Source organism: Odontesthes bonariensis, chromosome 19 (genome assembly GCF_027942865.1).
Source record: "Odontesthes bonariensis isolate fOdoBon6 chromosome 19, fOdoBon6.hap1, whole genome shotgun sequence".
Taxonomy (NCBI): domain Eukaryota; kingdom Metazoa; phylum Chordata; class Actinopteri; order Atheriniformes; family Atherinopsidae; genus Odontesthes; species Odontesthes bonariensis.
This window is the reverse complement of record NC_134524.1, coordinates 3875669-3896266: the sequence shown is the minus strand read 5'-3', so window position 1 is coordinate 3896266 and position 20598 is coordinate 3875669. Positions and strand designations below refer to the sequence as shown.

General features: G+C 41.6%; 1 protein-coding gene across 1 annotated transcript in view; it reads right to left on the bottom strand.

Moving 5' to 3' along the window:
- LOC142368835 (uncharacterized) overlaps positions 1-20367 on the bottom strand; it is a 45681-nt gene extending 25314 nt beyond the window's left edge. The window contains exons 1-13 of the mRNA XM_075451033.1: positions 20056-20367; positions 18890-18990; positions 17868-17937; positions 17648-17778; positions 17474-17562; positions 17296-17395; positions 15703-15746; positions 13233-13310; positions 12048-12244; positions 1482-1546; positions 626-732; positions 435-537; positions 58-157 (exon numbers count right to left, since the gene is read on the bottom strand). Of these exons, the coding sequence (XP_075307148.1) occupies positions 58-157; positions 435-537; positions 626-732; positions 1482-1546; positions 12048-12244; positions 13233-13310; positions 15703-15746; positions 17296-17395; positions 17474-17562; positions 17648-17778; positions 17868-17937; positions 18890-18990; positions 20056-20284 (1414 nt within the window). The 5' untranslated portion in view covers positions 20285-20367. The remainder of the gene's footprint in view (positions 1-57; positions 158-434; positions 538-625; positions 733-1481; positions 1547-12047; positions 12245-13232; positions 13311-15702; positions 15747-17295; positions 17396-17473; positions 17563-17647; positions 17779-17867; positions 17938-18889; positions 18991-20055) is intronic.
- Between the last annotated feature and the right edge of the window lie 231 nt (positions 20368-20598).

The following is a 20598-nucleotide window of genomic DNA, read 5'->3' as shown; positions in this document are numbered from 1 at the left end:
AGGCAGTGTTATGCAGGGACGGGGGGGGTCAGGAGGGTTTAAAGCCGTTTGTCGTACCCATGCCGGTCCCAGCAGGAGCTATTTCTCTGGCGAAAAGCTCCAGAGCTTTCTTCTGTTTGTGGTGGACGGCCATCCAGATCACTGCCTCCCTGGAGCCCTAAAAAAAACAGAAAGAACAGCGAACATCACCAGCCTTGGACACGAATGTAAAAGGCGAGTGAAAGGAGAAGGTGGTGGGAAAAACAGGCTGAACTCTGCTCCTGCTTCTGTTAGAGGAGACTTTAAGAGGAAATGTAGGGCAGCAGGGCCGTGTCTGATGAGGAAGAAAAGGGTGAAAAAGGGGGAATTCAGAGGCGTGAAACAGGCTTAGACCCGTTTTTGGGCTTCAGAGCGGGACGGATCCCAAGATTCGAACAACACTCAACTCCTTTTACCTTGTTGTGAGCGTTGGCGCCGTAAGTGTCCTCGGCTCCGAGGACCTGGACGTTGACCGAGTTGAAATCCTCCAACCCGAGCTGCTTAAACAAGCGTTTAGTCCTGCACACAAACAGAGAGGCTCGGGTTGGAACACTCGCCGTGAGAAAATGCGTCGCCGTGACCTCCGAAACCTCCTTCCTGTACGCACCGTTTGATGATGCTGTCCGCGGTCCGTCTGGCCTTCTCCGCTGCTCTCGGCCCTCCGACGGGACACACCGCTGTGGCTCGAAACCCGTCCATGTAGGTGGCGCACACCTGTTTGGAGGAAGGCGACGAAGTTAGCACGATAATCAGAAGGAGTTACTCAGATTTATGAAGACATGACACTAAGGCTGTGTTTGAAACCGCATACTTCTTCTCGCATACTAACTTTTTGAGTTAGTATACTAACTTTTAGAGTTAGTATGCGAGTTTGAGTAAGCGAGAAGTTCCCAGATGCATACTAGATTGGCCGAAATGTTGGGTATGCATCATGAGGTTACTACTCATACTCAAACTACCCAAGATGCAACGTAACGTGACGTCGCTGATCGTCGTTTCCTGTCAAAACGGCAGTTTCAAGCTAGCTACAACGAGGGTAGGTTCACTTCCTGTTTTCAAAACAAAAGCACCAATTGTATGGTAATGGCTTTCCCTATGATAAAAGGCAACGGGTATTTTATTTTGTGAAAATAACCGGAAGTGCGTTGCTCACTGCGGCTAGCTTTAGCAGCGCCTAATTCGTGGGAACAAAATTGTAAATAGCCGGTATTTTGTCAGGTTTTCAACACGTTGGGGATCTAAACGACTACTTTCTCACCTGAAAATGTTTCAAATGTTGCTAAAGTTTACAGAGTTTAGAGCTTAAGGGAAATCAGCTTCAGGCCGGCTGATTTCGGCTCGGGCAGGAGCGAAATGCATTGTGGGTAAACGCTCTGCTTACTGTCTGATCGATCAGTATGTAGTATGTAGTATGTAGTATGCAGTTTCTAACAAGTTTTCTACCAGCCCAGATGCTGCTTTACCTTGTAATCATGTGACGGAGGGAGGCCTTTCGCCCCGGTGACTCTGACAGCACCACCTTCTACACCTGAAAAAAAAAAAATAATCACACAAACACACTTTATTAACTCTGTTGATCCATAAGAAGAGAATCTAAACAAACACAAACCTTCAGAGGGTCAGGTTTTTGTTTTTAGAATCACATTTTTCCATTAATAAAACCTGGGATACACTAATTTTCACGATATTTTAATTCCTTTGACATTTATTTTGTTAAATTTGATAAAAAACTTCTGGCTAAAAACGGGCTTCTATTGAACAAAATGTTTTTGTTTTGCTCTTTAGCTCCGCCTACAGTTGATGGATGGAACACCGGTGTCATAAAAACTCAGTGTGAACCCTGCACATGCACAGCCATACACATGAACTTGTTGTCATGGTAAAGAGGCCACAAAGACGCCATCAAAAGCAAAAATGTCAAGCGACCACGAAGAAAAGCGGTGTGGTGGTGAACCGTGGTTTCTTAGCTACAGCCGGAAACCCAACTGGTTCCTGGACTTTAGGATATTTAAATAACTAAAACCTATAAGGTGCCGGGGTTACCTTTACTGTGGGGCTTCCTTCCAAAGAAGAAAAGTAGGCTACCAATTGTACAGCTATGTCTGCTAGCAACAACATCAAAATATAGTCAATGGCTATAGCAAAACGGGATATTTGGGATAATACTTCTTCAAAATGTGAAAACTTTGACATTTTTAGAATCGAAGACAATGAGAATAATACTGTTAGTGGCTCGTAAGAAGCGTCAACAAGTATTAGCAAATGTTAGCCGCTAGCTAACGGCTAACTGTTAGCCGTTTAGCCGCTAGCTAACTGTTAGCCGCTAGCTAACTGTTAGCCGTTAGCCGCCAACTTGGTAGCGTCTAACATATGCTAATATTGACAACTGACACATATTTTCTCAAGATGGCAGCGCTCAAACCGCCAAAACGGGAAGACAAGGAGGTCATAAGGCAGTTAGCCACAAAGGTTGTCGGGTAACGAGTCGGGTTGCGGGTTATGCATCAACAACTTGGGTCGGGTCCAGATTTGACTCGTAGGTAACAGGTAAGTTTGGGTAACCTGTGCAGGACTCTGATCTCAGCTTCATATCAGGAAATGTGCATGAAAAAAGTCAAATGAGTCAGAAACACATAGTTTCTAAGGTTCACAAACTTAGTATCATTAAGATGTTTTCGTTTTTTCCAGATAATTAAAAAAACCTGCATCTTATCAGTCTGTATTTCTCTGTTTTTAATCAACATTCTTCTTCTCTCTAATGGCTTCATGCATTTCAGTTTTTCCCCGACTGAACCACTCAGGCCTCCCTTCACGGACCCTCGCAGCTCGCCGACCTTAAACATTCAGAAAGGACGGAGACGTTTCCGCCTCTCTCCCCGTCTTTCGACGCCATCCTTCACCTCCTGACATCTCGCCGCTCACGCTGAGAACAGGACGCAGCCCTTGGTTCACCCCTGCGTGAACCGGACAGCGGACTCGCCGCCAGCTCGCCTTCGCTTCACTTTCCCGCCTCGCTGGGGACAGAGTCGGGGTCGGCGAGGGGTCACGCCGGCCTCCAGGGTTCAACGAGGCTCAATTAGACGGGAATATTTACATGTTCATCAACAACAAGAGCGAAAAGTTTACATTCCGCTCTCAGTCGGATGAGTCACCACGATGTTATTCTCAGGGAGGAAAACCTTCAGATTCAGATTTGTTTTGGTCTGCAACTGGAGCCCAAACCACATTTTTATGATTAATTAAAGCAGGAATCCGGCTGTTTCAAAAGGCATTTAAAGGTGCATCTCTGTCAAATCAACTAAAATGTCAGATCAAAACAAAACAATAAAACACTGCTGGTGACGTTTCAGCACAGTTATGCAGCTTGTTGTAAATATTCCTCATCAAAGGATCAAATTAAAGGTTTTAAATATCGTCCTCTGCTGTGGTTTAAAGGCACACGAGTGGATTTACTGAAGCTAGCTTTGCATCTGGAGGTTTGTCTGAACATCACGGATTCAGTGACGAACCCAAACCCTTCAGCACGGCTGTGAGCGCCTTTAAATTAAAGAGAAAATAAGGGGAACCCTGAGTATTTGGAGACATTTGGAACCAGAACCTGGTGCAAGGACTAAATATCCACCCCGACACGGAAATCACCGAGCAGCTGCAGCTTTTTTAGAGTTTAAATATTCACCATTAACATCCGAGGAAGGTAGTTTAGTTCATGTTTTATGGTCATGTGATAAAAGTCCAACAATTTTGGTCTAATATTTATGAGTATTTGTGTGAGATTGCAGAGATAAAAATGCCATTTGGCCCTAGATTATTTATTCTGGGTGATCATTCAGTTCTGACAGGACAGGATAAACGTATCAGAAGTTATATCCGCTGATAGTAAGAGACAGCAATGGATAAAAGACCGACAAGAAGATGTTACACTCAATGAATGGAGTGAAATATGTTTAAAAATACACACTCAAACCATCAACACTCGATTGAGAATGATACAATCTAATTGGATAATGTGAACACATATTTCTCCTGTACAATTAAATAAATTTTATACTAATATACTTGATCTATGTTATAAGTGCAACAATCACCAGGGTACATTATATCACTGTTTATGGAAATGAGGATGTGGAAAGAGAGCTTCTGAATTTTATGATATTTGGAGGATATTTCTGGAACTGTTGAGGGAGGGAGAATGAGATAATGAAAATTATTTAATTGGTTGTTGGGAGTGCAAGCTGTAACCTACATTTTGAATATATATACATTTTAAATTTATTATTATTAATATTCCTAATAATTAATAATCCTTCCCCAAGTGGAGGAGTTCAAGTATCTCGGGGTCTTGTTCACGAGTGAGGGACGAATGGAGCAGGAGATTGACAGACGGATTGGTGCGGCGTCTGCAGTGATGCGGGCTCTGCACCGGCCCGTCGTGGTGAAGAAGGAGCTGAGCCAGAAGGCGAAGCTCTCGATTTACCGGTCAATCTATGTTCCTACCCTCACCTATGGTCACGAGCTGTGGGTAGTGACCGAAAGAACGAGATCGCGAATACGAGCGGCCGAAATGAGTTTCCTCCGCAGGGTGTCTGGGCTCTCCCTTAGAGATAGGGTGAGAAGCTCGGTCATCCGGGAGGGGCTCAGAGTAGAACCGCTGCTCCTCCGCATCGAGAGGAGTCAGATGAGGTGGCTCGGGCATCTGGTTAGGATGCCTCCTGGACGCCTCCCCGGTGAGGTGTTCCGGGCCCGTCCCACTGGGAGGAGACCCCGGGGAAGACCCAGGACACGTTGGAGAGACTATGTCTCTCGGCTGGCCTGGGAACGCCTCGGGGTCCCCCCAGAAGAGCTGGAGGAAGTGGCCGGGGACAGGGACGTCTGGGTCTCTTTGCTCAAGCTGCTGCCCCCGCGACCCGATCCCCGGACCAGCGGAAGATGATGGATGGATTATTAATATTTTTATTTATATGTGTTTATTTACTTATTTATTTGTATTATTTCATATTCGTTGCACATTAATTTGCTGACTAATTACGGCGGTTTATTGTATCTTTTTTAATCATTTAATTATTATTTTCTTTTCTGCCATTTGTTTTGGATGTTTAAATTGTTGGATGTTGTTATATTAAACATGAAAAACCAATAAATATGTTTAAAAAAAAAAAAAGTTATATCCAAACCAGTATCATGATTGGCAGATGTGTACTTATCAGGGGATGGAAGACGGAGGGGGGGTGCCCTCTCTTCATGAGTGGGCTGTGGAGCTGGCACGAGTTGCAGCATTGGAAAAAACATCATATAAACGACAAAGTGGGGCAAATACTTTAACTTTTTAAAGGGCTCCTGGAAGGGGTCATATAGTGGAGAGATGCAAGTTTTAAGCAGTGGTGGATAAATACATAACAGTTTTAACCTTTAAAGCCGGGGGCGCTGTTGCGTTATTCTACCTTTAAGGCCGGGAAAGCGTACACGTCTTTTTTCCTGTATAAGGTTGTTTTGCACCAATTATTGACCTCTGCGCCAGTTAAATGCATTATAATAGACACGTGAGAGTGTCGTCATGTTCCTCGTGTCATTGTTTTGAAGTTAAGTAAGTTACATCGAACAAGCATGGAGGACTTTCAGTGGGAAGACATTTCAGACGGTAGCGATTGTGAGGAGTTTCTTGGCTTTGATGATGCTGAAGAACGTGCTGACCCAATTGATGGAGATTTATGGCGAGCACATATGTTTGAGGATACATATGATACATTTGAGTGGAAGACTGACAATTACCACCGTAATCGACAGAGATTTCAACCGCACACCAGCGGTGAAAGTGGATTTACCTGCAGATGCCACACCGTTGCAGGCATTTAATCATATTTTTACTGAGGAGCTTTGGGCGCATCTCGTTTCCGAGACGAATAGATACAGTGAGCAGGTACTTCAGACTCCAGCTCGAGCAAAGATGGCAAGGTGGTCACACGTAACTGTGCCGGAGATGAAAACGTTTATTGGAATGTGTATGGACTCCTTGTGCTGCCAGTACGAAGAGATTACTGGCGATAAAATAAATAGATAAATAAATCATTTAAATATAAAATTAAATTTTATTACTGTTTTCTAATTGAAAATAGTTCTGTTCCTGCACTTTACTTTTTACATTTTCTATTTTCGTGAAGGTGTATGTAAATAAACTCAATTTCCAAAGAAAGCCACAGGTGTAAGCTCTCAAATACTTTTTGGATTTTGTTTCTATCTGCTACAGAGGCTGAGAAATGAATCATTTAGTAGGCGTTGACACAATTTCTGAATTTCCAGAAAAACTTCAGGTTTTAGGGGGTCTTTCTGAAATCGCCCATAGGTTTTACAGGCATTCTTTTCCAGGCGTTTTAGGCCTAAATGGGATAACTAATTATTTCTCTGACGTATTATTTTACTATATATTGACATATTATTTGACTTATTTTACTAATTTGATGTATCGACCTTGTTTGGAGCTATTTTTATGTGTATAATTTTGTTATTTTTTGTTATCAACAAAGTTATTTTTTAGTTATTTTGTCTACATCGATGCAAATAGTGTGGCTACATGAAGGAGCACAGCAGTAGATGTTGGTAACCAAAAAGGGATCAGCATGGATGGAGGTGGCTTGGGAGGGGTTTGTTTGCTGGGGGGGGGGGTTACTGTTGTTATTGTATTGTTGAAATAATGAAAATAAAAAAATGTTAATCACAAAAAAAAAAAAAATTCAACATTAAAAGTTTAATCTGCATTTAGAGGCCGCGCGGGTCAACTGAGGCGATTTCTGCCCGTTTCGAAGACTCGATGCGTACGACTCGGTGTGAAAACTGTTTTCTTGTTTTTATTTTCCCGTTTCTTATTAAAATGATTGACGTTCCCTTGTTTGTTCTGACACTCTAACAAACATTAGAGCACAAATATTAGCCCATCAATGTCTTACTTGTCCAGTAGAACCTTCTCCGTTATGGTTGGTGACCTGTCCTCTTCCAGTGCTCCTCACTCCTGTGGAGTCCCACAAGGATCTATTCTTGGCCCTATCCTCTTCTCATTGTACCTGCTGCCACTTGGGTCAGTTATAGCCAGGCACAACCTTTCTTTCCACTGTTATGCAGACGATATAAACATTTATCTACCATTGAAGCCAAATAGTAACAGTGCACCATGTTCTGTGTTTAATTGTATTAAGCAGCGGTTGGCCCAAAACTTTTCTTCATTTAAATTATGACAGAACTGAATGCATTGTGTTTGGGGACACTGTGACGGCTGGCTTTGGCACCTCGTCTTCAAAGCTTAGTTCAACCGTCAGAAATCTGGGAGTGACCTTTGACCTGAGGTTGGACAAACAAATGAACAATGTCGTCAGGACTAGTTTTTTTCCAGCTGTGTCTCCTGGCCAAAGTTAAAATGTTTTTAAGTCGTCATGACCTTGAGAAAGCCATCCATGCCCTAATAAGTTCAAGGTCAGACTATTGCAATGCTCTTTATGTCGGCGTCTCCCAGTCTTCTCTCAGTCGCCTTCAGCTGGTGCAGAACGCTGCTGCCCGTCTTTAACCAACACCAACAGACGTGTGCACATCACTCCTGTTCTTAACTCCCTCCATTGGCTTCCTGTCCTTTATAGAACTGATTTTAAACTTTTAATGTTTGTTTTTAAAGCTCTTAACGGCCTCGCCCCGTCGTATTTATCTGAGCTTTTAACAGTCCTGGTAGAGCTCTGAGGTCAACAGATCAGTTTCTGCTGGAAGCGCCCAGGTCAGAATACAAACCCTGGGGTGGCCGAGCCTTTTCCCAAAGCTGCCCCCAGGCTCTGGAATAAGCCCCCCGTCCAGCTGCATGCATCATGAGGTTACTACTCATCCTCAAACTACCCAAGATAAGGTAACTTGACGTCGCCGATCGTCATTTCCTGTCAAAACGGCAGTTTCAAGCTAGCTACAACGAGGGTAGGTTCACTTCCTGTTTTCAAAACAAAAGCACCAATTGTATGGTAATGGCTTTCCCTATGATAAAAGGCAACGGGTATTTTATTTTTGTGAAAATAACAGGAAGTGCGTTGCTCACTGCGGCTAGCTTTAGTAGCGCCGAATTCGTGGGAACAAAATGGTAAATAGCCGGTATTTTGTCAGGTTTTCAACACGTTGGGGATCTAAACGACTACTTTCTCACCTGAAAATGTTTCAAATGTTGCTAAAGTTTACAGAGTTTAGAGCTTAAGCGAAATCAGCTTCAGGCCGGCTGATTTCGGCTCGGAAGGAGCGAAATGCATTGTGGGTAAATGCTCTGCATACTATCTGATCGATCAGTATGTAGTATGTAGTATGCAGTATGCAGTATGTAGTATGTGGTATGCAGTATGGAAGTATGTAGTATGTAGTATGCAGTATGTAGGATGTAGTATGCAGTATGTAGTATGCAGTATGGGAGTATGTAGTATGGAGTATGTAGTATGCAGTATGTAGTATGTAGTATGTAGTATGCAGTATGGAAGTATGTAGTATGCAGTATGGGAGTATGTAGTATGGAAGTATGTAGTATGTAGTATGCAGTATGGGAGTATGTAGTATGGAGTATGTAGTATGCAGTATGGGAGTATGTAGTATGCAGTATGTAGTATGTAGTATGTAGTATGCAGTATGTAGTATGCAGTATGGGAGTATGTAGTATGTAGTATGTAGTATGCAGTATGTAGTATGCAGTATGGGAGTATGGAGTATGGAGTATGTAGTATGCAGTATGCAGTATGCAGTATGGAAGTATGTAGTATGCAGTATGCAGTATGTAGGATGTAGTATGTAGTATGCAGTATGGAAGTATGTAGTATGTAGTATGTAGTATGCAGTATGTGAGTATGTAGTATGGAGTATGTAGTATGCAGTATGGAAGTATGTAGTATGGAGTATGTAGTATGCAGTATGGAAGTATGTAGTATGTAGTATGTAGTATGCAGTATGTGAGTATGTAGTATGGAGTATGTAGTATGCAGTATGGAAGTATGTAGTATGCAGTATGCAGTATGTAGGATGTAGTATGTAGTATGGGAGTATGTAGTATGCAGTATTGAAGTATGTAGTATGTAGTATGCAGTATGTAGTATAAAGTATGGAAGTATGTAGTATGCAGTATAGGAGTATGTAGTATGGAGTATGTAGTATGCAGTATGGGAGTATGTAGTATGCAGTATGGGAGTATGGAGTATGTAGTATGCAGTATGGAAGTATGTAGTATGTAGTATGCAGTATGGGAGTATGTAGTATGGAGTATGCAGTATGGAAGTATGTAGTATGTAGTATGTAGGATGTAGTATGCAGTATGGAAGTATGTAGTATGTAGTATGCAGTATGTAGTATGTAATATGCAGTATGTAGGATGTATTATGCAGTATGGGAGTATGTAGTATGCAGTATGGGAGTATGCAGTATGGAGTATGTAGTATGCAGTATGGGAGTATGTAGTATGGAAGTATGTAGTATGGAAGTATGTAGTATGCATTATGCAGTATGCAGTATAGAAGTATGTAGTATGAAGTATGTAGTATGTAGTATGCAGTATGTAGTATGGAAGTATGTAGTATGTAAGTTTGTAGTATGGAGTATGTAGTATGCAGTATGGAAGTATGTAGTATGTAGTATGCAGTATGTAGAATGGAAGTATGGAAGTATGTAGTATGCAGTATGTAGTATGCAGTATGCAGTATGTAGAATGGAAGTATGGAAGTATGTAGTATGCAGTATGTAGTATGGAAGTATGGAAGTATGTAGTATGTAGTATGCAGTATGTAGTAAGCAGTATGAAAGTATGGAAGTATGTAGTATGCAGTATGTAGTATGAAAGTATGGAAATATGTAGTATGGAGTATGTAGAATGCAGTATGGAAGTATGTAGTATGCAGTATGTATTATGTAGTATGTAGTATGTAGTATGCAGTATGAAAGTATGGAAATATGTAGTATGGAGTATGTAGAATGCAGTATGGAAGTATGTAGTATGCAGTATGTATTATGTAGTATGTAGTATGTAGTGCTTCTAAATGAGTCAGAAGCACATAGTTCTAAGGTTCATAAACCTTAATCAGGTGCCAAACTTCAGCGAGTTAAAAGCTAAATGTAAAGGCTTCTTGTTGCTTCTTTTTGTTGATGGAGGATAAATACTTCACACGTTCCCAGTAAAAGTGTCTGAATGAGCCACGAGCAGCTCTGGATGATCCCGGTCGGGCCTTCTGGAAGCCAGGTGAGGGTGAAACGAACAGAAAACACCAAAACAGGTCAGATTCTCCGCAGTCTGAACCCATTCCGTCACGTCGGCTGAAGAACTGGGTCAGGCCGAGCTACAGGTTGTACCAGGGGTGTGAAACAGTATGGATTTCCAAATGTAAACACATCACCAGTGACCTGAGGTGTTATTTACTCAAAGCGAGCAGCAGGAGGGTGAGTTATGGGAACGCTGGAGCTTCTTCTCTCCCGATGAATCAAAAGAGCTCCTGAGTTAATTACCCCAGAGGAGGCGAGCGTCTTATCAGGTTCTCTGGAGTTCATGCGAAGGTCGGAGCTGCAGCGGAGCTCCTGATGGGTTCAATCAGGGTCGGCGGACACATGTTTAGTTTAATAGAAGGGAAATCAGTCACTAATCGCTGATAAAGCGTTCGGATGGAGGTTCGGAGGAGGGTGGAGGGTTCAGTCAGCGGGCAAAGAAAGCTCCAGAATGGTTTGTTTAAGGTCGCCGGAGAAGTTCTCTATGGCTGTGTTCGAAACCGCATACTACATACTTCTCTTACTGCATACTACATACTGCATACTACATACTTGCATACTGCATACCACATACTTGCATACTACATACTTGCATCCTACATACTTGCATACCACATACTTGCATACTACATACTACATACTAGCATACCACATACTTGCATACTACATACTTGCATACCACATACTTGCATACTACATACTTGCATACTGCATACCACATACTTGCATACTACATACTTGCATACTACATACTACATACTTGCATACCACATACTTGCATACTACATACTTGCATACCACATACTTGCATACTACATACTTGCATACTGCATACCACATACTTGCATACTACATACTTGCATACTACATACTACATACTTGCATACCACATACTTGCATACTACATACTTGCATACCACATACTTGCATACTGCATACCACATACTTGCATACTGAATACTTGCATACTGCATACCACATATTGCATACCACATACTACATACTTGCACACTGCATACCACATACTTGCATACTGAATACTGCATACTTGCATACTACATACTTGCATACTACGTCCTTGCATACTACATACTTCCATACTTCATACTTCAATACTGCATACTTGCATTCTACATACTACATACTGCATACTCATCGATCAGACAGTATGAAGAGCGTTTACCCACAATGCATTTCGCTCCTGCCCGAGCCTAAATCAGCCGGCCTGAAGCTGATTTCCCTTAAGCTCTAAACTCTGTAAACTTTAGCAACATTTGAAACATTTTCAGGTGAGAAAGTAGTCGTTTAGATCCCCAACGTGTTGAAAACCTGACAAAATACCGGCTGTTTACAATTTTGTTCCCACGAATTCAGCGCTACTAAAGCTAGCCGCAGTGAGCAACGCACTTCCGGTTATTTTCACAAAATAAAATACTCGTTGCCTTTTATCATAGGGAAAGCCATTACGATACAATTGGTGCTTTTGTTTTGAAAAGAGGAAGTGAAGCTACCCTCGTTGTAGCTAGCTTGAAACTGCCGTTTTGACAGGAAATGACGATCTGCGACGTCACGTTACGTTGCATCTTGGGTAGTTTGAGTACGAGTAGTAACCTCATGATGCATACCCAACATTTCGGAGAATCTAGTATGCATCCGGAAACTTATACAAAGTTAAAGTTAGTATGATTAGTATGAGTATTAGGATAAGTATGCGGTTTCGAACACAGCCTATGACAACAGTCAGCTGTTCGGACCGCGGTGGCGTCCTCAGACTGTGTGCGTACCTGCCACTTCCTGGATGACCACCTGGCTGAAGTCGCAGACCACGTCGGGCAGCAGGTAGCGCCGCGGGTCGCCGATCTCGTACACCAGCTGCTCGGCCACCGTGCCGAACGACACCAGGCCGCCGGTTCTGGGCGGTTTGGAGAGGACGAAGGAGCCGTCGGCGGAGCACTCGACCACCGGGAAGCCCATGTTGTCCCTGAAAGCATCAGACGGTCAGGTTTGTCCATCTTTAGGAGGACCGGTTAGTTGTTAATAACTTAATAACTCGTCAGCTGGATATTCAGGGGAAGCTTTTACATGTTAGGACGTTAAAAGGAGAAAAAAAACATCTACTTTAGGAAACACTTACCCAATTTTAAAGTATAAAAAGAAGATATTAATTATATATTATAATAATTGAATTATTATTAATTAATTATTATTATAATAATGAGCGATTATTAATGAATTATTATTATTTATAATTATAATAATTGATATTTAAAGTATAAAATCATGTCATTATTTACTGAATAAAAACTAAGTGAACCCCTGATCCAGTAGCTGGTAGCAGCAGTGAGAGAGAAACTAAGTGAACCCCTGATCCAGGCCTGCAGAGTCTGATATGTAGCTCTTTGGGTTTCTGACCTTGGGGTGACCTTTAACCTTTAACATGGTAACTGAGGCCCGCAGAGTCTGAGATGTAGATCTTGGGTTTCTGACCTTGGGGTGACCTTTAACCTTTAACATGGTAACTGAGGCCCGCAGAGTCTGAGATGTAGATCTTGGGTTTCTGACCTTGGGGTGACCTTTAACCTTTAACATGGTAACTGAGGCCCGCAGAGTCTGAGATGTAGATCTTGGGTTTCTGACCTTGGGGTGACCTTTAACCTTTAACATGGTAACTGAGGCCCGCAGAGTCTGAGATGTAGCTCTTGGGTTTCTGACCTTGGGGTGACCTTTAACCTTTAACATGCTAACTGAGGCCTGCAGAGTCTGAGATGTAGCTCTTGGGTTTCTGACCTTGGGGTGACCTTTAACCTTTAACATGCTAACAGCCAAAATGCTCTATTTTTCCATTAATTCTAACATATTTGGACTTATTTCAGTTAATTTCACACTTTATCGTAGTTTAAATCTTATTCTAAATGGAGTTAGACTCCATCATCAATCAAAACTTTGAGTGTTTAAATGGATCTTCTCACCAGTCAGGAACCTTGTGCCAGTCGGTGAAGATCCCCCCCGTGCTCTGGGCGCCACACTCGATCAGGTGACCTGCGAGACTGAAGCACAAACAGTCAAACAAACTGAAATCTCTCTTTTTCTGGAGCTTCAAAGATTTTCTGTTCCAAGTTTCAGGACTAAGAAACGATATTTTTAGTTTTATTTTCCATAAAACTACATTTTTGTTTGTTTTGGACCCTTTAATTCGGTCTAATTAAGACACGTCTGACGTCAGCCTTAAAGGGCCAGCGGCACAAAACAGCTTCTTCTTCCTTTTGTTGGAGTTAGAAGTTATTTTAACAGGCGAGTCCATTTAGAGACGGTTCACCTGTTTTCAGAAAACTCGGGTTAAAGTCTACAATAAATTTAAGACAATGCACTTCTTTTATGATGGTACGGTCCAATCCTTTAACCAGCTAATCGAACAATATGACCTTCCCTCCCGGTATTTGCGGGTCCGTAGTTTCCTCTATGGACTTATCTGGTCTGACATTCCCAGAGAAAGCCACATTATGAAATCAGTTAAACATCATAGTTACACCTGGATATCTGCTCATCCCTTTAACTGATGAACAAATTGGAGCTTTTAATGTCGTTGTATGGTTTCTTTTTGTTTTGGTTCTTGTCTGTACATAATATTAATCTGTTTTGAAAAGATGTTTTCAGGTTTTCCTGGTTTCTTTGTTTGTTTGTTTAATTTTCTTCGTTAATTTTGTTTTGTTCGCTTCTTTGTTTTGTTTGTTCTTGTTTGGTTTTGTTCTTTTTTGTTTGTTTTGTTCTGTTCTTTTTTGTTTTGTTTTGTTAGTTTTGTTGCTTTTTTTGTTTGTTTTGTGTCTTGTTCTTTTTTGTCCGTTTTGTTTGTTTGGTTCTTTTTGTTTTTGTTTTGTTCTTTTTTTGTTTGTTTGGTTCTTTTCTTTTTTGTTTTGTTCTTGTTTGGTTTTGTTCTTTTCTTTTTTGTTTTGTTCTTGTTTGGTTTTGTTCTTTTTTGTTGTTTTGTTCTTTTCTGTTTTGTTCTTGTTTGGTTTTGTTCGTTTTGTTTGTTTTGTTCTTTTTTGTTTTGTTCTTGTTTGGTTTTGTTTTGTTCTTTACTTTTTTGTTCTTGTTTGGTTTTGTTCTTTTTTTGTTCGTTTTGTTTGTTTGGTTCTTTTCTTTTTTGTTTTGTTCTTGTTTGGTTTTGTTCTTTTTTTGTTTGTTTTGTTTGTTTGGTTCTTGTTTGGTTCTTGTTTTGTTCTTTTTTGTTTGTTTTGTTCTTTTCTTTTTTGTTTTGTTCTTGTTAGTTTTGTTGCTTTTTTTGTTTGTTTTGTTTGTTTGGTTCTTGTTTGGTTCTTGTTTTGTTCTTGTTTTGTTCTTGTTAGTTTTGTTGCTTTTTTTGTTCGTTTTGTTTCTTTGTTTCTTTTTGTTCTTTTTTGTTCTTGTTTGGTTTTGTTCGTTTTGTTCTTTTCTTTTTTGTTCTTGTTTGGTTTTGTTTGTTTTTTGTTCGTTTTGTTTGTTTGGTTCTTTTCTTTTTTGTTTTGTTCTTGTTTGGTTTTGTTCTTTTTTTGTTTGTTTGTTCTTTTCCTTTTTGTTTTGTTCTTGTTTGGTTTTGTTCTTTTGTTTGTTTTGTTTGTTTGGTTCTTTTTGTTCTTTTTTTGTTCTTGTTTTGTTCTTGTTTGGTTTTGTTCGTTTTGCTCTTTTCTTTTTTGTTTTGTTCTTGATAGTTTTGTTGCTTTTTTGTTCGTTTTGTTTCTTTTGTTCTTTTTGTTCTTGTTTGGTTTTGTTCTTTTTTTGTTCGTTTTGTTTGTTTGGTTCTTTTCTTTTTTGTTTTGTTCTTGTTTGGTTTTGTTCTTTTTTGTTTGTTTGGTTCTTGTTTGGTTCTTGTTTTGTTCTTTTTTGTTTGTTTGGTTCTTGTTTGGTTCTTTTTTGTTTGTTTGGTTCTTGTTTGGTTCTTGTTTTGTTCTTGTTTGTTCTTGTTAGTTTTGTTGCTTTTTTTGTTCGTTTTGTTTCTTTGGTTCTTTTTGTTCTTTTTTTGTTCTTGTTTTGTTCTTGTTTTGTTCTTGTTTGGTTTTGTTCGTTTTGCTCTTTTCTTTTTTGTTCTTGTTTGGTTTTGTTCGTTTTGCTCTTTTCTTTTTTGTTCTTGTTTGGTTTTGTTCTTTTTTTGTTCGTTTTGTTTGTTTGGTTCTTTTCTTTTTTGTTTTGTTCTTGTTTGGTTTTGTTCTTTTCTTTTTGTTTCGTTCTTTCCTTTCTTTCACTGTGTGGGTTTTTGCTGTTGTATGGTTGCTTGTTCACCACATTCTGTGTGATATAAGGCGTTTTCATGCTTCTGTACGAAGCTTTTCGTGTACAGTTTGAAAAAGCAATAAAGATATGTTTTAAAAAAAAAATTTAAAAAGTCTCCAATAAATGTAGGAGTTTTTGCTCTAATGAAGCTCCCATAATGCTGCCAGACGCTCAGTGTGGGTGTGTTTGTGTTACCTTCCAGCTGCGAGCAGGTCGTAATCACTTCTTTTCCATCCAAACTGCAACAGAAGCACAGACGTTAGATCTCTGAACACCTCAGAGGTTCTCAGATCAAACCAACATCCTGCAGCTTGTGACTCACTCTAACCTGCCAGCTTCTACCTTTACTGTGTGGAAGCTACACTCATTTAAGAGGAGTTTGAACCTTTAAACTTTCTGACTCGATCTGAAGCATACAAAGCTTCGTCGTGTTTGGCTTTAAGGGCCTCTGTGTCGACTGTAAGTCAGAGAAGATTAAATCCGTGTCATAAAACTACTGAGACGTGCTCATGTAGTCCAGACATTTCCTTTAGAGCTCTGTTATGTTATCTATCAGAGATTAAAACATGTTATAAACTCCTCATGATCATCTCTGACTCACAGGTAAGGCCGTTAGCTCCTCAGTTAGCTCCTCAGTTAGCTCCTCAGTTAGCTCCTCAGTTAGCTCCTCAGTTAGCTCCACAGTTAGCTCCACAGTTAGCTCCACAGTTAGCTCCACAGTTAGCTCCACAGTTAGCTCCACAGTTAGCTCCACAGTTAGCTCCACAGTTAAGCCTGATTCTTACTCGGCGCAAACGCGCAACTGTTCTGGCTCGAGAACCATTAATGACGTCATCGAAAGCGCCAGCCCCTTCACAGTTCCTTCAGCTCATAAGCGCAGTTTGCGCCGAGTATGCGTCACATTTGCAGTTCTCTCCAGACCAGCGAGCGTCACTGTTGAGGAAACAAGCTGAAAAGCATACGAAGAAAGCATACACAATGCCACCTGTGGTGTCACGTCAGCAGAGGCTGGCACATCTGATGCGGAATGAATTTACTCTGGGTGTAGAACTGTATATGCATCTCAGAGCTGAGCGGCTGCGGCAAAAACAGAAGAGAAGGTGGAATGTTCGTCCTTTGCAACAAGACGAACTTTGTCAAACGTTGTCCCAGTGTAACTTCATAGACGTGTCGTACAGATGTTTGTAGAGGCGCATCCTCTCAGTCACCGCGGTCTCTGCAGTGTTCATTTTTTCTTTTTCTTGGTCAGCTGTTTCCGGTGGAGCGCGCGCAAAGTCAGAAAAAAAAGTTGTGTGCGCGCCCTTGCGCCGCGCGAGGATTTTCTTGCTTGCGACGGGGGGCGTGGCGGAATTTTAGGACACGTGACCGTTTGCGCCATTTGCGACCAGCTAGTAAGAGCGAGGTCGCGCCGAGTAAGAATCAGCCTTTAGCTCCTCAGTTAGCCCCTCAGTTAGCCCCTCAGTTAGCCCCTCAGTTAGCCCCTCAGTTAGCCCCTCAGTTAGCCCCTCAGTTAGCCCCTCAGTTAGCTCCTCAGTTAGCTCCTCAGTTAGCTCCTCAGTTAGCTCCTCAGTTAGCTTCACAGAGTGAAAAGTTGTCTCTTCTGAAGCTTTGAAGCTAATTTGGCGACATCAGTTAGTTTCACAAAAGAACCAAATGAGCTTAAATTAAAGCTAAAAATGTTAAGATGAATCCCTGAAATTAAAGCTGCACTTTAACCTCGTCATGGCTCCTTAAATGTCCCTTTTCTTTCACAGAACAAAGAAAGAGAACACGCTGAGACCAACATACGGAGTGCATGAGCGGCCCCAGAGCCACGGCGCTGTCCACGCAGCGTCCCGTCACCACGATGTCGGCTCCGAGGTCGAGGCAGCGGCGGATGGGCTCGGCCCTGAAGGCAGAGACAGAAAGACGTGAGCAGGCGTCTCTGCCGCAGCTAAAGATCTGCCCGCCGTCACCGGCTCCGTACCCGAGGTAAGCGTTCATGCTGTGGAGCGTCTTCGGCAGCGGCTGCCGGCCGCTGCTGTCGGCCATCTTCACGTCAGAGAGGCCGCTCCTCTGACGGGGGAAATGAGATGGATTAGGTCAAATAAATTCATAAAAAACACTGCGATGATGTCATACCGGGGGGGAGGGGCTTTACATGGGGTATGAGGTCATCACCAGTCACCATAGCGACCTTCAGGTTAAGCCCCGCCTTTTTGATGACCTCCCGTATGGCCTCGGCGCACGCCAGCGGGTTCACTCCTCCCGCGTTGCTGACCACGCGGATACCTAACGGCAAGGGAGGCTGGCGTTGACTGTTGCCGTGGAAACAAGCGCCCGAGGAGGTAAGTGGTGGTCCCGCCGCGTCACATACTCACCTTTCCGGTGGATGTCGTTGATGAACGGCGCCAAAGCGACCTGAACGAAGTCTGGAGCGTAGCCCAGGTTCTGCGGGAGGAAATCACGTAAAACACTTTGTTCCCAGCAGCCTGTCACAGAGACACGGCATCTGTTCCCATTTCTGTGAAAAACAGCTTCGTAGTTTCAACTTGTTTGTACATTTACGTTTAAAACTGCTTTCAGTTACCAAAAGAGTCAAATTAATATAAGAAATTCAGTTTAAAAAAAATCCTAATCCCAACATAATGAACGTTATCACGTCTAAAAGTAGAAAAGTAGGAAAAAAAACAGACAATAATAAGAATTTTATGTTATTCAACATCAAGAAAAAGTAAATAAGATTCAATTTAAAGCTTAAAAAAGGAATATAAGATAAAATCTAATGACTAATTATGGAACAATTAATATAAATGAAATGATTAAACTGTTTTATGCCACCAGAAATGAATAATCTAGAAGCTCTTTGTGGGTTTTAGACTGGAATTAAGATTTGTTCCCATTTCTTTGGCTGCATGTGTGAAAAACAGCAAAGATAACACAGTGTGGCAGACAGAAAACAGGATTTCTGCAGCAACAAGGTGATTCCCAAAGAGCTGTTAGCTGAAAACTCTGCATATCTCAGCATGGTGTGCAGTGTGTCCTTAAAACATGAGAGGAAACTGGACAAGTGGAGGACAGAAGAAGAAGTTTTAGAGCTCTTAATATAAAATATATATTTATATAGGTATAAATAGGGATGTTAGAAATCTATCTGCAGGTGTTTCTGTGGGTCAGCCTATCAGACGTAGTTTGCTCTGTTCACCAGCAGAGGGAGCTCTACTGTCAGCTCCTCACTGCTAAGAAGAAAAGGGCCAAGAGGAGGAACCAGGATCCACTTTTTCTCACTTCTCAGACTGTAAATACATGTAAAAACAGACTGACTTCATGTGTAACAGGAAATTCAGGCTTTCCTCTCATTAAATTAGATAAAAACGCCTGCAGGGCAAAGGCTGACACTCACAGGCATCTTGGTCTTGGCGGCGGTGAGAAGAGACATGGTGATCTCACTGAGGTAGTCGAACACCAGGAAGTCCAGCTTCCCTCCGTGGATCAGCTGAGGCACTGAAAACACACACATTAAGGAGCTCGTTTATATGTGGAAGTGCTTCCACAAACCTTCATTTTGAAGTCAGAGAAGTCTGAGTGGAGATTTGGATGTTTGATCAGTTTTCACCGACTATCTGAGCTGCTCCTCTTCATAATTTAACACAAACTGCGATGTGAAGTACGTTTAAACTTTAAAAGGAGATTTAAAATGATCAAAAATACAAAAACCCACAAAAAAAAACACACACAGGGCGCCGAAATGGGCAAAAACAACTCCAACAGGATACGGAAAAAGCTAAATGTGACAGAAAACAACCAAAATGACCACAAAGGGACACCAGACAACCAACGAGAGAAACAGCAAAAGAAAGACCGCAGAGATAAACTAAACCAGAGACACAAAATGACCAAAAAGTGGAAGAAAACAACCAAAAAGAGACTGAAGCGATGAAAAACAAATAAAAACAACCACAAAAGACACAGAAACAACCAAACAGAGACAAAAACCCCACAAAGAGACACACAGGGCGCCGAAATAGACAAAAACAACTCCAACAAGACACAGAAAAAGGTAAATGTGACAGAAAACAACCAAAAAAGAGACACAAGGGATGAGAAACAAATGAAAACAACCACGAAAAGACACAGAAACAACCAAAAAAGAGAAAAATAAAACTCATAGCAGACAACAAAAAGTCCCAAAATACACACGGGGGGGGCGAAACAGGCAAAAATAACTCCAACAAGACACAGAAAAAGCTAAATGTGACAGAAAATAACCAGAAATAAACTGAATGAGCACAAAGAGGTAAAGAAAGACAAAAAGACACCTGAAAGAGGACAAAGAGGATGAAAAACAAGAATTTAAAAATAGACAAGAGGGATAAAATACCTAGATTTTTTTTAAAAAACAGTAAGTAAGACACAAAACAGCTGTTTTTACTTAGGGGGGCCTGCCCTTTGGGGCAGCTGGGGCCCTCAGGGGCCCTTGTCTCATTATTTGTTGTGTTTTCATGGTAAAATATGAGACTTTTTTTAACCTCTGACTTCCTGTTGAAGCTCACCCGGCATCGCGGTTACCTGAGGTGGCCGTGTCCCCCCAGAACCCGGAGGCACAGCCGATCCGGACCGGCTCCGTGCCGGCAGAGCAGCTGTAGCCCCGGCAGCTGTAGCCCCGGCAGCCGCCTGTTTGCGGGCTGCAGCCGCCTGTTTGCGGCCGGTTTGACGGCAGCTCCGCGGATGAAATGCGGCGCGACAACCGTCTGAAGGCCGCGGGCGCGACATCGAGTAACCGCGGAAAGGTCGACATCGTTCAAAAAAGTATTTAATTTAAAGTGCGAGACGAAAGTACGAAGACCTAAAAACTTCCAAGAAGTTCAAGGTGCACTGGTACCACCATGAAAACAGTCCGTCAGGAAACGCAGCGCGAAGGTTCCGACCTGTTCTTCTTCTTCTTCTTCTTCTTTGATGACCGCCATCGTAACTTATATTATTTTGAAATAGACTTCATATAACTTATTATATTATTTCAAAATAGACTTTGTATAAATTATTATATTATTTTAAAATAGACTTTGTATAAATTATTATATTATTTTAAAACAGGCTTCATATAACTTATTA